The sequence below is a fragment of the Lipophrys pholis genome (genome assembly GCF_963383615.2).
Source record: "Lipophrys pholis genome assembly, chromosome: 22".
NCBI classification, from domain to species: domain Eukaryota; kingdom Metazoa; phylum Chordata; class Actinopteri; order Blenniiformes; family Blenniidae; genus Lipophrys; species Lipophrys pholis.
Window position 1 is genome coordinate 10,968,711 of NC_137644.1, and position 15,258 is coordinate 10,983,968.

At 43.1% G+C, this 15,258-nt stretch overlaps 1 protein-coding gene across 1 annotated transcript; it reads right to left on the minus strand.

The window, feature by feature from the left end:
* Positions 1-591: 591 nt before the first annotated feature.
* Positions 592-13,592, minus strand: mapk11 (mitogen-activated protein kinase 11). Its single transcript, XM_080492060.1, has 12 exons — positions 13,293-13,592; positions 6,373-6,502; positions 6,196-6,254; positions 5,842-5,953; positions 4,938-4,967; positions 4,601-4,648; positions 4,401-4,515; positions 4,248-4,319; positions 3,791-3,870; positions 3,561-3,639; positions 3,307-3,480; positions 592-2,774 (listed from the first exon to the last, which is right to left on the minus strand). The coding sequence occupies exons 1-12, from the start codon at positions 13,403-13,405 to the stop codon at positions 2,701-2,703; spliced, it is 1,086 nt and encodes a 361-aa protein (XP_080348186.1). The 5' UTR covers positions 13,406-13,592; the 3' UTR covers positions 592-2,700.
* Positions 13,593-15,258: the final 1,666 nt, after the last annotated feature.

Genomic DNA, 15,258 nt, shown 5'->3' on the forward strand with positions numbered 1-15,258 from the left:
ACTACGTGGGGGTAAGATATCCTCCCAACATCTGTCTATCCATCGGGTTTATTGCCCCGCAATATACATATGAAGGTTCAACTTTACTCTGGTGGGAATCAAACAGCCCAGGTTCCAAAAATGTGACTAAATGTTTAAAAAGGATTGCAATAAGTTTCTAAAGACTGTTCCTAAATGTATGACAAAACAGATTTCAGGAAAGTTGAGACAGGAGTAACAAAATACTTTTTTGTGCCAAATAAGTCATGAGAAGAAATAAATCTAGAGAGGCAATGTTATATACCATGCCAGAACATACGATGCGATACGATACTACACAGGGATCAGCCATAATATTGTGACCACTGGCAGGTCAGGATTCTTCAATGAATAACAATGTTGAAGAAGAAAATGTTGACTATGTTGGATAAGTAGTTATCAAGCATTATATTCCAAAACCCTGAGGGCTGTAACCATACTTATAAATGATTTTATCAGGCTGCAAGTAAAACAGCTCATGTAATGTCAGGCTCAGATGTTGTGTCTGAGCCGAGCATTGTGCAGGGGGGAATATTTTGTGCAAAAAAGCAAATCAAAACCTTCACATCACTGTCATCTCAGGCTATCTTTAATGCCATAATATATGTAGGAATGACTGAACGATACAGAAAACATGTCTCCAGAAAACACCGTGGCGAACAGAAAGGATGATGTTTATTCTGCTGAAGCCAAAACCCGTGGTCATGTTACCTGTAAATTCTAAAAGAAAAGAAAAAAAGAAATCAATCAATCCAGCCATTTTGCAAGCTGAGAGCTGACGTTCATCGGAGTGATGCAAAACTTATGGAAAAAGTCAAGACACATGCCACCACGTATTCAAAAGTCCACCTCTTAACTTGTAACATACAGTATACATAGCCTACATGTACATTCAGGTTGCAGATCCATCACATGTACAACACCAACATCAGCAGGTAACAGAGAAACATTCAGAGCTCTAACACACTTTGACTTACACACACAGTAGTTTAGATTCATTTGGACTGTAACTTCAACATTTTGCATCCAGGGATAAATAACAACTTGCACAAAAGGCTACATAGCACCCTCCAGTGTGAACCAGTAAGGAGAAACAAAATAAGTGAACATTTTGGGTTTATCTTGGAAACGTTCGGTATTATTTAAGATGTACGTTTTCAACGGCAACACTTTTGTGCTCTGGGTGGCGGTAGGGAGTCGCTCTAGCGTTCAGTCTCTTAGATAGCATTCGGCCTTCAATTGACCAACCGGCTGATTCTTATTTGATCCGCTCTAGGCCAGACTGGAAGCTAGAGCGACTTACAGCACGCTCATGTGGTAAACAGTCATATTACAAGCCAGAACCATCAGTAAGGTCACTACTACCAACATTATGATTGCTGTCTTCTCACATTCCGTATGATATACATTTTCCTGGATCGCTAATAAATGATGCGTACAGTCTGGTCCTTTTATAACAGTGCAGCATTTCAACAAAAGGAAAAAGAGGCTTCAGTAACATGAAAGATGAGCTCCCTGGTTGCCACAAGCAGCCAAATATAGCTGCTTGATATGAATCATCGGCCTGTGGTGTTTGACAAGTTGTTGCTTGGATGGAGCCACAAGTTGTATTAGCAATAGATTGGTACACAGCATTGTTACCCGCCATCTGGGATCCCATCGTTTACAAGATGTCTGGAGTCTTTAATTATTGTAAACACAAACGGGCGCCGTAGAAAGACACAGTACGGAGGACCTGACGAAGCCGTGCCAAAGCAGCAACAGGTGAGCAACAATCGGCCATCAGCGGAAATTGTATATGAGAAGCGAGGTCACACTGTAAACACAGGCCTGCAGCACAGCCACTCTGTTCCAGCTTTGGCGTATATTAATTACCTTGCTAATTAATAGCACAGTTGGTGTTTTACTATTCTATGAGAATTCCATCCACGGGGAAAGAGCAGCAACGTTTGTACAGTGTTTTTTTTTTACAGAAATTGTAAAGATGAGACAAGAGTTGGTCACATTTCCTGGCAACGCCTCTCAATCTTACTAGTTTAATACCAGCCGCAGATGTAATGAGGAACCCTAATGATTATAATACAGTAACATTAGTATGCTGTAACAATAAATGCACAAAAGTCATGCATCATCATCATAAGTATGCAGGTTAAATGTGAAGCGGTTCTGTGACGTGAAATGGTATTGTCGCAAGCCTTTTAACATGGATCTTAAATATGAAAGCAGTGGCTGTTTGCGGGGAATAAGACAGCGTTCCTGTCGTTGCTTTGGAAATCCTAGTGTGCATTTTTTTTTCTTCTTCTACCCCCCCCCCCCCCCCCCCCCCCCCCCCCCCCGACACCCTGCTGTCAGTCTGTAAACACAGTTCAGAGTTATTGTGAAGTTGCTCCCTCGCATGCGTCCTCAAGTCCCCTGCAATTCCCTGACATTCCAAAGCTTCCTCGTTTCACTCTTTAGAGGGTTGGAAACAAAAGAGGGAGCAACTTCTCGGGGCGTTGAAAACATCCTTTTGATTTGAATCTAAAATGATCCCTGTAATTTTAACGCATGTGCATCTCGTCCCGCCATGACGCACTCATGACGGCCGATGAAAACAGTCGCTTTCCACGCAGTTTCTCCTCGCGTTCATTGAGCACGTGGTCCTTCTTCAGGTAGTTGAGGCGGCGGAGCAGAAAGGGGCTTTCACTGCTCCACCTGAAGGCTATCGGGCTTGTTGCCTTGTGTTTTGAAGCCGTTCACTTCTTCAAATACCAACTCTGTGGACGGGCAGAGACGGAGAAACACATTAGATGTGCAGATATTGAATGTCTATTACACCCCACCTCCATCTCTGAGATGAGCTTATTAAATGCATACATATATTTCGATATAGTAATATTCTAAATATGAATTCTGATATCTGATTCTGGTCATCCCCTGAATCACCTGTGAAACCAGTTTCGCTCTAGGTAATCCGCATGTGGCCTTCCATGCCAATATGGAAAACTCCCCACTGATCTAAATCACGTTTGTATTAATGATTTTAATACTGTGCTGCAGTCGTCTGCTTTCCTGTGTAAGTAAGCTCATCATTGCATAATCCTCACAGTGCTCGGCAGCCTGAGAGACGGTCCCTGTGCTCTCACTTCCTTCTACAAACAGTTTCACTGTGGTCGTCTTCCACCAGCTAAGGAGGAAGTTGCATAAACCACTGATGACACATCTCGTCACGTAACAAACGTTCCGCACATTGTGTGTCGTCTTCCAACGAGGACCTGAAGTGGGATTGAGTTGACGGCTGAGAGTTACCTTTCCATTCTTCTAGAGTTCGATCCTTGCTCTCCAGAGTTTGGTCGTAAGGCGGAGCCTCCGGCTCGTCGTCCGGATCGTGATACTGTGAGAAGTACGGATGGGACAGCGCTTCGCTGGCAGAGATCCTCCCGTCGCAATCCAGAACCAGCATACGCTTCAGTAAATCGACAGCTGAGGGTGAAGCAGGGACGGTGCATCAGGCGAGACACTGGTTTGAACTTTTGACGGCTCTTGAGAGCTGAACCACCCACCTTGTGGATTCGCTCCTCTGAAGATCTTTTCCAGGTCCTGTTGAGGCATGAAGGGAAGAGATTGGATGTACTTCTGCGCCTGCAAAAAGAGACAAACCCTTCACCTCATAGCAAGTGACACTGTGGACCACATGAGAGTAATCAATCACGCTCACACCACCATTCAATCAACAGACACGTCAGTCCAAAGGCCCATCAATCACAACAGCGTGGGGGCTTTCCTTCCTCACATGTTCAGAGCAGATCTTCTTTAACAGTTCTGGAGTCGGAGTCCCGACCACCTCCATGATTCTCTTCAGCTGGTCGATATCTGACAAGCGGGAGGAGTTAAGGCACTTTGTGAGCTTGCATGACTTTACTCATTAAAAGTACGTTGTAACAAAGCGAGACGGAGCACCAATGAAGGTCATCTGGTCTTTTCTGGCCGTCGAAAGTCGCACCACACAGAAAGATCAGTGAATCAAATTCATTTTAGAGCCGTTCTTGGACACTGAATACAGCAACCGAGATAATTCGGCCTTTTGTGTTTGCGCCTTTTCATTCCACAGTTTCCCTCTTTAGAAAGCTCTGGGATTGTAATGCAAATCCACAAGAGGGCCGCTTCTGCAGGGCACTTTAAAGCAGTAATGGAAGGTTGACGCTCAGCTGCAAATTACGACCGAGTCATGCCATGACGAAAAAGGATACAGTCAGTGCCGGGAAAAAGGACCTTTCCTTTCAGCAGCTCTCCCATGATGCATCCCACTGACCAAATATCAACTAGAAGAGACACAGCGGAGGTTTAATCAGACAAACAATCATGAAAACAGATACTGAACCTCTCAGATTTTGCGATCGTACCATTTTGATTATAGTGCATCCAGTTGAGCATGATCTCCGGCGCTCGATACCAACGAGTGGCCACATATCCTGTCATCTCATCATCCGTCTGCCGGGCTAACCCAAAGTCTAGGATCTGTTTAGACAGTGTTTTGTTGATAAGTAAAGCTCATTTGATGGGAGTTTGTACTTTATTTTTTAGAAGGTAGGGTAGCTTTTACCCTTAGCTCACAGTCTTCATTCACTGCCACGTTGCTTGGTTTGAGGTCCTGAGAAGGATAGTGAAACAAACAAACAAAACAAAGGAGAAGATAAACACAGTTAAAAATACAGAAGATTCATTAAAATTTCATATTTCTCTACACAGCATTTTTGGCAAATCTAGTTAAAAGAAAAATCTTTTTTTTTGTTCATAGCCAAGTATTTTCCCCTTTGTCAATATTTAGGTCGATATACGCATAATCTGCTTTTTCCAAAGAGAATAATAAGATAACTTTATAGCCACATAGTTGAGGGATAAGATCTGTGAAGTGACAACCCACGGAGAAAGGCACTCACTCTGTGGATCAATCCTGCAGAATGGATATACTGGTGGACGGGCGATGATTGAGTTGGCAGCAGGACAGGGGGTGGGGGTGGGTGGCAGGGGACATAAAGAAGACAGAGGTCAACATCACAGTTCAACGTATTAGCTCCTGCCTAAAAGGGAAGGCTGCTTTTACGAGTCCCATGGTAACCGGGCGGGCAGAAAGACCGGCCTCTGCAGGCTGCTGGACTGATACGGCGTCAGCTGGTGAACGCCAGGTGCAATTGGTGTAACATAGACGGCGGCTTCCAAATGAAACACCGCCAGCAGGCCACACGGAGAGCCACACAGATGACATATTTTTGTAGGCTTGGCGAAACATTCGAATCGTCACAAGCGAAAGATTTTCCAACTTGGTTGCAGAGAAGTCTATTAAAAGTTATTGATATTCAGCAACAAAATAAACCGACGTGTACTTAAAGCAAAAGAACTAATAAAAAATTATGTCTTTCCGATTTACTAAATATAGCATGAAAAGTAAGGAATTTTTGTCGGTACATTGTTATTTAATAGGCGTCGCATTCGGAGGGAACGTGCCTCTGTTCAATGAGCAGCACTGCTTTAGTTTTGTCTTTGACAAATTCGGCAGCTCTTCTTTGACAAGGCCGAACAGCTTATTCTGCTACTGACTCTTGCTTTGTGATTTAGAGCATTAATGCCAGACATCGAATACAAATATTGTTAGAGGCAAGTAAGAAAGCAATCTCCAGACACTGAGGTGAAGAAACAACCACAAACAAAATATCAGCTGCTAACGATCGTGAAAGAAACTTTCTTAATGGAAAAGGTAATGCACATATTCAGTAATGTAATATCACAGCTCTGTTGTTGACAGCTGATATTTAAAGTGGATTAAAAACACACTTAGCAGATTACCTTGAGGCCACGGAGGAGCTGGTAAATAAGGAACTGCACATGCTCGTCTGACAACCTTTGAAACTTAACAATGTTGTTGAGGTCTGCACCCATGAGGTTAGTCACCAGGTAGCTGAAGAAGAGAGAGAGATAGAGAGAGAATGTCTGAGTGCATAGAGGGGGGGGGGGGGTTGGGAGTTTCATCGAGAGGAGGAAAAAGTGACGCTGCCATGGCAACCATCAGACATCTCCACCAGCCTATGATCCCCCTAGGATCATCTCTACATCCATCAGCGTGCACTTTATTAACACAATTATCTACTCTTTCAGTGGAAAGACTGTGTGGCTGTACAGAGAGAAAGAAAAAGGGTTTACAGTTCATTGAAGTCTTCCAATGTGGCAGCAGGTGAGAAGACGTCCAGCAGTCCTATCACCTGCAGAGCCGGAGACAGAAACAAGCAGAGCTTGATCAATAACAGAGCGGAAACATGTAGAGAGCTGCGTCTGCCTGTCTATGATTTTTTATTTATTTATTTTTCTATGAGCACTAACATTCTCGTGTTTCATGTGCTTGAGCAGCCTGAGTTCCCGGTACGAGCGGCGGCTGTGGATCAGAGACTGGAAAGGCCTGGACAGCTTCTTCACTGCAACCTTCTGCCTTAACACCACATCGTACGCCGAACTGGTGAAGAGAGAGGACAGAAACAAGATTTTAAAACCCCCTTTTTTTTTTTTTTAAATGAAAGACAAGCTTGGATAAGCTCCCTATTCAAACATGGCATCAGCTGATGAGGAGAGCGCCTGTGTAGCAGTGAGGGAGGATAAATAGAGACACCGGCTGATCGAGATAGACACAAAGAGAACAAGAGAGTGAAAGAGGATGTGGTGGAACAGGATAGAAGAGGATGTCGGATATTGTGAAAGTGCCGACGGTCCATTTTATCTGCCTCGTTTGAAATGGAAATGCCATCCCTCGCGCCGAACGCCGAGCCTTGCCGCGGCTGCTTTTTGTGACGCCCGTGTCTCTTCAGCACTGCCAACAGCTCCCAGTGAAAACAATAATAACATCACAGCCATCAGAGAGCGAAACAGGCGGCGGGGAGGAGGAAACAGGGGTGACAACTGAGACATGCTGAGAAGCGGAGCAGAAATGCCACAAAAAGTCAAGCAACGATTGAAAACAATGGACATTTAGTAAGATGGAGCTTTAGAAAAAAAGAAAAAAAAAAGCTGCTTCTTCTGTATATAGTAGGGTTTGCAATCAAACTAGCCTCAAAGCCATTCTGTCAGGGTGGACAACTATAGGCGAATGTATTTCACTGTACTTTGCACCAGAAGGTTTTATTAAAACTGATTGTAGTAGTTTTCTGTATGTGGCCCCTGAACTAAAATGTGTTTGACACCCCTGGTATATAGGAAAAGTCATTATTACATGTTATAAGCCATTAGTTAACTCAGTAGTTCCCAATTTGGGGGACTGGTCGTCCTAGGGGAGGCGTGAGACAGTCTAATCACTACATTAAACTGTCAACCAAATAACTACTTTCAAATGGCTATAACCATCATTCTAATAGTTTTGGATGTAAATTTGCAAAAAGTCTCAAAATTACATGATAAAATGTGGGGATATGAGAACATCATGATCAATGCTCATACATGTCTTTCTTAATTTGTGCATTTTAACAGTGACGTCTGCAGAGATGTTACACTGGCTATCAGTCTCACTTCACATTAAGAATATCCTTAGTTTGAGTCAAGTCTTTTTGTTTGCAGGCTCTTTGTGCGTAATGACAATTGTACAGTTAAGTGTCTTTATATCAAATTGACCCGAGGTGTGAATGAGAGTGAGTGTGTTTGTCAATCTCTCTGAATCCCGTTCCTATGATGGCTCGACGTGTTCAAGATGCGTTCGCTCAGCGTCAGCTAAGCCCCAATAACCCGGCAACCCGAAGTTGGACGAAGTGGTCTAGATAATCACGACAGTGAAACGGGCCTCTTCATTTGACAGCTTCCATCGATATTGCTAAGATTTCTGGTATATTCTCTTTTCAGACCTTCCAGCTGAGGTGGATCTGTCAACAGTATAACACTGTTCAGGTTTTTCTTTTATATTCTGACATCCTCATGTTCTTGAAGTGTGCTTTTTCTTATGATTGGGTAAAATAAGCACAGAAACACCCTCTAGTTATCTTGTCACCGAGTCTTTTTGTTGGTGAGTACATTTTGTCCCGAGAACCCGTCGATGCTGAATAAATGTGTTCTTTGCTCTCCTGAAATCTAGAAGAAGATCGTAGCAGGTAGACTGTATTGAAGCCTTGAGAATAATATAGCCGAAGTGCCTCGCAAATGGTGCATGTATCCTGTTTATTCTTTCCACAGCACAAATATTATTGGATCACAGGTGATGCTCACACGCTTGAGTAAACCACACTCCCCCTCAGCTGAGTGCGTCCACATGGCCCCTCTGTTTTGAAATCACCCGCTGCCAGCCCGGATGTTCCCGCCGAGCTCCTCCGGCCAGGACCGCGGCCAGTCTCCTCCATCTGACGTAAACCAGGCCCCCGGTGCATAGTTTCTCCAATACTTCATCGGGCGATGAGGCATCGGGCGGACACGACAGCACCGGGAAGATGACTCAGGGAGTTTGTTTATACCCCCCAAGGGAAGACGTTTAGCCAGCGCTTGTTTGTTCTATCAGGTAAAATGATTCAGTCTGATTGAAAAGCCTTATTTTTGCCTGGTGACATAGACTCTCTCTACAATCTTTGAAACGCCCACTCTCATGCACATTAAAAAATAAAATCATTGTGCAGTTCAGGGGTCTAATCTAGGTTCTATAAAGTTTTATTTCACGCGACAACCTTCAACCAGGGAAGCCTCGGGATGCCCTGGGATTTCTGGCATCTTTCCCAGAGGCTCCTTGACACAAGGTGGGGCTCCACTGGCATAGAACATCTACGACTGGAACTACTGAGTTATATGTGTTACAGAGCATTGCAACTCGGCATCAACAGATTAGAATCTAACCCTAAAGATTGTATGACATTCTTCATTTCAATTTATTGCACCAAGCCCCTGTAATGTCAGTTTGGAATCGGATTTAAATCAGAGGAGACGTGCATGTGTCTGCAGAGACCTGATGGCCATCATGCACACAAACAAGCAGAGCAACAAATCAGGGCCCAATTTTCATCCTGACGTTTTCAGATCCCCAATCAATGCTCCTGCAGACTGAGGCGTTTCTGACAGGAGAAAATAAAGCAGTCATGTTTTATTCATATTTCTCCAAACGAGAGGCTTCATGCCAAACTTCTGCTCCACTGAACAGACGCCACATATGCCAACACGAGATGAAAGCAGGTCTCCCATCAGCTTAGCACATATTCTCTCCTGACGTTCGGTTTCGACCAGACAAATGGAAATTGGCCGGGTTTCCGGTCTGGAGGACCTGAAGCGAAGACGTGGCACAGCCAATGAGATCGAGACACATTCGGTCCTACAAACTTTTTTCTAATCAAAATTCAAGAACCGCTGTCTGTTAAATTATTCAAAAAGCTTTGTTTTTGTGATGCTACTCACCTCTGCCTAAGATCCCCCCCCACCGTAAATCCCTGTTAGCTAATACCCTGCCTTACACGTAATGAACTATTCTCTTTCAAACCTCTATTTCAGTGTCTTCGGACTCCCCTTCTCCCAGAGGTAACAAGGGGTAGAAGTCCTACCGTTCTCGCCGTAATGGATTATATGAGCTTGTCAGATCCTCGACCTAAAGCCTGCGGGCTCAGGAGGGTTCCCCCCGGAGAACCGGCTGCTCAGTTTAAGATAAATGATGAGAGCTGGTTTACTGTGCATCTAAAAGAGGTAGAGTGTGAGAGTATCCTAACCCTCCTCTATCTCCTCATACAGATGTCGCACCCTCACCTCCCATCCCCCTGTCGTTTGGCGACGCGAAACCCGACGACAATAGCTGGGGATCAGCATTAACAATTCAGGGAAGCACTCGGTCGTGTGTGGAGGAATGTCCTTTGTGTATTTGCATAATATAGTAAACTCCGGGTAGTGAGCATTCCCACTTGGTCCTTCACTCCATAAAATAGCTGCTTTAAGATCAAGTTGATTTAAATAAGATAAGAAAAATGTATTAAAAAAACAACAATGGTTTGTTTGAAGGAACACATCTTTTTTTTCTTCAAAAATATAAAGTTAGAACGCTGCAAGAGTATAGAAACAATACAAAATAAAGATTTCTTTTCTTTCTTTTTTTTTTTGAGAAATGTTCGTGACAATGTCCTGCATATAAAGAGTTGGTGCAGAGTCAAGAAAAGAGAGGAACAGTTCTGGTGTTGATGATTAAAAAAAAAAAAGAAGAAAGGTCATTGAGCATCAATGAGGTAAATAGCAAACAGGACACGAATATGAGTGAAAATTAAAGGAATATCATGCAGAGAGGTGGAGAAAAACATCATCACTCTGTGAAAGAAAGAGAAAGTACCGCAAAAATTGAACATGCAATTGCAGTTGGTGTCCAAGTGTAACTTTGACTGGTCAGACCGGAGATGCAAAAAGTGAAAGGAGACCGCAGCAACCAGGAACTCATAGTTTCTACTATTAAAACCAGTCAATAACAGGAACCACAATTTCTTGTAGTTATTTCTAGTTAAATTGTTTGCTTAACTATACATATTTGTATGTATATCTCACTTATAAACACTGTAGATTTTCCTTTTAATGATGTTTCTATTGTAGCTGCTTGGAATGTGGAGACAATAGTCTTGTTAAGTCTCAGCTGTCTCGATGAGGTGCAACAAATAATGGACATTTTCTAGACCGAAATGCTCACCATTCAGACTTTCATTGCTTTTTTTCAGCAAAAAAGACCAAACAAACACATCCTGCATGTTTTTTTAGTAAAAAAGGGAGAAAAATCCTCTGCAGTTATAACAGAGACGTGTATCTTTTTCTCTGACATTTGGCAAAGGGCAGCAGATCACAAGTCAGTTAAGGTATCATCGAAATGAAATGAAAAATGAGGAAATGAAACACAATGTCCGTTCTTGCTTCATTCACTCATCTTTTGGACAGATCTTTCTCGACACAAACAAGCGCCACTCACGACTCGTACACTGACCTCACGCATGGAGGCTTTAGAAAACAGGTCCATTAGATTATTATCAACCTCTTTATGAACCTGGAGAACAGGTCAAGAGAGTCCGTGCGAAGGAGAGCGATGGCTCACAAGAGCTCTGTTCCGCATCCAGTTTACACACACTTACCGCACTTGGGAAGATCTTGAGAAAAACTGGATTTTTTTTACATCAACTTTTTGGGTCATTCACGGTAGGTATCCAAATTGGGAACCAAATTTGAACTTGGGCACTATATTTCCGTGTAGGATTGATGTTCTTCAAGCTGGATCAAACAGCCGAGAGTGACGCGATGACCTCTACATTTTTAGTCTGAGGCTATTTTCAGTGGAACGTTAAAGCTCTGAACAAAAAGCACCAAAGGAGCTGAATCCTAAGATTAAACTTGCCATATTTGAACAAACCCAGAGAGTGGGGTGTTTTCGACAGAGGGGAAGGAGCCTTTTTCCCAGGATCATTTCTTCTTCTTCTTTTTTTTCCCCATCAGTGGATCCTGGATGTGACTTGAGTTCATCGGATCAGTTTCACCATCAATGCAAGAGAGTTTACTTTGATTTCAAGACAATTATTAAGATCTTTCTTATCCTTTCTGCTGTTGTCTGAGACACTATAAAGAAAACAGCAATTCTATTTATTTCTACTGCATAAATAATTTAGCATAAATAGGGATACTGTGTGGGGTAATCCCAACGTCAACCTCTTTTTCCTCGTGTGGCTCAAAAGGCTGGAATGCGAGCTGTGCATTATCGCAGCCCATTAGGATATCTGAGCAGCGAGAGGACGATCGTATCACACAACAAAAGCCTATTCTCCACCAGACTCCACTGACAGAGTGAGACTGAGATGCAGTAAATTCAGCCAGTCAGTTACTGTATAAACTCTCTTTCTGCAGAGGAATAAAAAAAAGAAAAAGAAAAGAAAAAAGCCAATAAATCCAAACTTAACAGCCGATTCCACACGGTCTCTTAAGAACAGGGAGTGAGCGCGCCGTCTGGAGAAAGTTGTACTTCTTACCATGAAATCCTCCACCTCTTTCATCCCGTCAGTGCAAAACATCACAGGATTTCGACTGAGACATGCAGGATTGAGCAAGTTGCTTCCAAGCAAAGCTGACCCAGAATTTAGCTTTTTTTTTTTTTTTTTTTGTTACTGACGTCTGTAAAAGGTTCTTAGTGCATATGCTTGAGTCAGGGGTGTCGTCTGTTGGTGCCTACTGAATTTTGAGACCTAAATATATTTAGATCCTCTTTTGTTATAACAAAGGTGTTATTGGTGATGCCTCTGCAGGGAGATTCATGCAGCCTCTCTACAGGGGTTGAGCATTCTCTGTCTGTCCATTGCTTAGAATTTGGTCCAGCTGACACAATCAATCATAACTGTTGTGTCAGACATGCGGATCTGCTTGTAACATCTTCTTTATGTCACGGAAATGCGATTATTCCCACGGGATCGGTCACACAAACAAAGCAAACCATTCGTTTTCTCATGTCCTCATCAGCCTGCTTGTAATGGCTTAATTAATACTGACTGCCAAGACAAGGTTACCCACCGGTGGCACGTCACCATGGCAACGGCATCCCACCCGCAGAGGCGGATTTAACCCCAAAAAATCTCAGCAATTGCAAAAGTTGATTGGCTCTGCATTGAGCATCAACAAAGGAGCATGTGTGCATGCATATGCAAAGGATTATGAAATGATGATGAGGTTGATGATGCATGCGTGCACTGAGATTCCCCAAGTTGTGCACAGGTTCCCCTTTCCAGATGTGACCTGCAGCTGCAGAGCTGAGATGAAGAGGGGTGGGTTTGGTGTGAGGAGAGGAGGGGGAGTTATTTGGGAGATTCCTATACTGACGCTCCATCTTCATTCCCCCATGCAGCCACACATACGTATAGGAGGAGCAGGCAGCGGGGCTGAGGGGGTGAAAACAAGCCCTGGCAGACGTTTTTAGTCAAACACAACCAAACACACAACCAAATCCGGCTCAGATAAACAAGCACTGCTCAAGTAAGGCGACTGGGCGAGGAGAGTGAGAGTGATAACAGACCGGAAACAACAGTGAGGGAGAAGGAACAGGCTGCAGGGAGGATCAGTTCACACCAGAACTCTGATCCCGTCACAGCTGACACAAGCGGCGTTGATGCATTATTACCAGTAAATGTTGTGGCTGTGCAGCCTCGCCCCTCCACCCGCCTTGCAACATACACACACACACACACACACACACACACACACACACACACACACACACACACACACACACACACACACACACACACACACACACACACACACACACACACACGGATGCGCAAAGACGCACTCACCATACGGAGCCGTACGCGCCGGAGCCCACCGGCGTCAGGTTCTGGTACCGCTCCGGAACCTCCCACACCGTCTTGTTCAGCTCCTGCCGGTAAAATCCCGGTCTGGCGGACATTTTTTTTTTCTTTGCTTTTTGTTGTTCACAAAAGAAAGAAATGAGCAGAGGAAAGAGGAGAGGGAGGAGAATGCATGTGAAAGGAAGGAGGGGAGGCCGCCGTCTGCTGCCTGAGCGGAGCTGCTGCTGCGCTGCGCCGCATCTCTCTCTCTCTCTCTCTCTCTCTCTCTCTCTCTCTCTCTCTCTCTCTCTCTCTCTCTCTCTCTCTCTCTCTCTCTCTCTCTCTCTCTCTCTCTCTCTCTCTCTCTCTCTCTCTCTCTCTCTCTCTCTCTCTCTCTCTCTCTCTCCATAAATAAATATATAAATAAATAAAATAAATAATTGCGTGGATGCTGAAGGCAGTCACTCAGTGATCTTCTGGAACGGCAAACAGTCCAGTTACATGAGATTTTATTTTGTCTCATGCACATTCAAGTATTGCAGTGGAATGCAGCTTGTATGCTTAACTTTTCTTTTGTGTTTTTAATGTACCCGTACATGTGGAAAATTATGGCTTAAACACACCACCGCTGCTGAGTGAAAAGCCTACAAATGTAATCATGTGCTGATTGATAGTTGAATAGCTTGGAGGTGTTTACAGGCACGAAGTGTGATGTAGTATGGACAATTAGGTTGCTAGGCAACCAAAAGTTGCTGTGATCCGAAGTGTCTCTGTTTTGGTCATTCCCAATTGGATATGGTAAACCTCGATTAATCGATGTAAAGCAAGAGTCTCCTTCTGGACAACTACAAAACAACAACAAAACAACAGATAATTCGTAGAAAATACTGCTGGGCTCATTTCATGTCAAATCAAATAGCTTGAGAAAAGGATGCTCACTCAGCCACTTTAGTTTGCTTCATTCCACATTCCCTGAGTTTTCTTAAGATTTTTATTTTAGTTTCTACAACACACTAAATATTGATTTCCAGGATATTTTTACAGTTTTATCACTGATTTTTGCTCACATATACATGAACTGTGTTAAGATTTAAAAATAAATGCTGTTGTGTATTTCAGCTCCTGTTGCTTTTCACCACACTTTGTACATTCATGATGGAGGCATTATTGGTGAAAAAGGTTTGAGCACTTGTAATTTGTTGGTGTGTACAGTGAGTTTGTTGTTGTGTACCTGTAGAATATTTTTTTCTCTCCACAACTACAACGCCACACTTACACATTCACAAACTCCTAATTACAGGTGCAGAAATCCTGTTTTACAAGTCGCAGATTGAAAAACTGACATGCTCACATTTTTCCTAGAATTGTTTTCAGATATTTTACTTGAATTTCCATGATGTACATATCTCACTAACTCTGGGCTTTTGTATATATTTATATTGTATATACATAACTTATCACTGCAATTTGTTTTGTGGGTAAATGTTTACTCAGATAACTTTTAAATGATTAGTTGGTACTGTTTTTAGGGGTATCTATGTGATCGACTCAGCCACTTTGTCGGATGCAACAGTACTTTCTATTATAAAATGTTTTATTTCTCAATACCTTTTCATTTAACTGGAGCATCTAAACATGTCTGAATACAATGGAGCAGTTAATTCACACTATGAAACGTTCATTCAATTTTGAACTGATTGCACGTGAACAGAACACGAATGCTGGTTCAATTCCTGATCGGGGCTGGAGAGGCGAGCTTGGGATCAGGGTTGATCCCCACAGTAGGTCCCTGAGCAACACCTTTGACCCGAAAGTTATTTTTTCTTTAGGATATTCAGGTTTACATAGTTTGACTATGTATTGTTTAGGAATTTGTACAACAATTTGACATTTAGAATAACATACCAAATCAGGATGACTTTACAGGGGTGTGTGTGTGTCTCCGTTTGTCCCGTGGTGACCCGTACAGGGT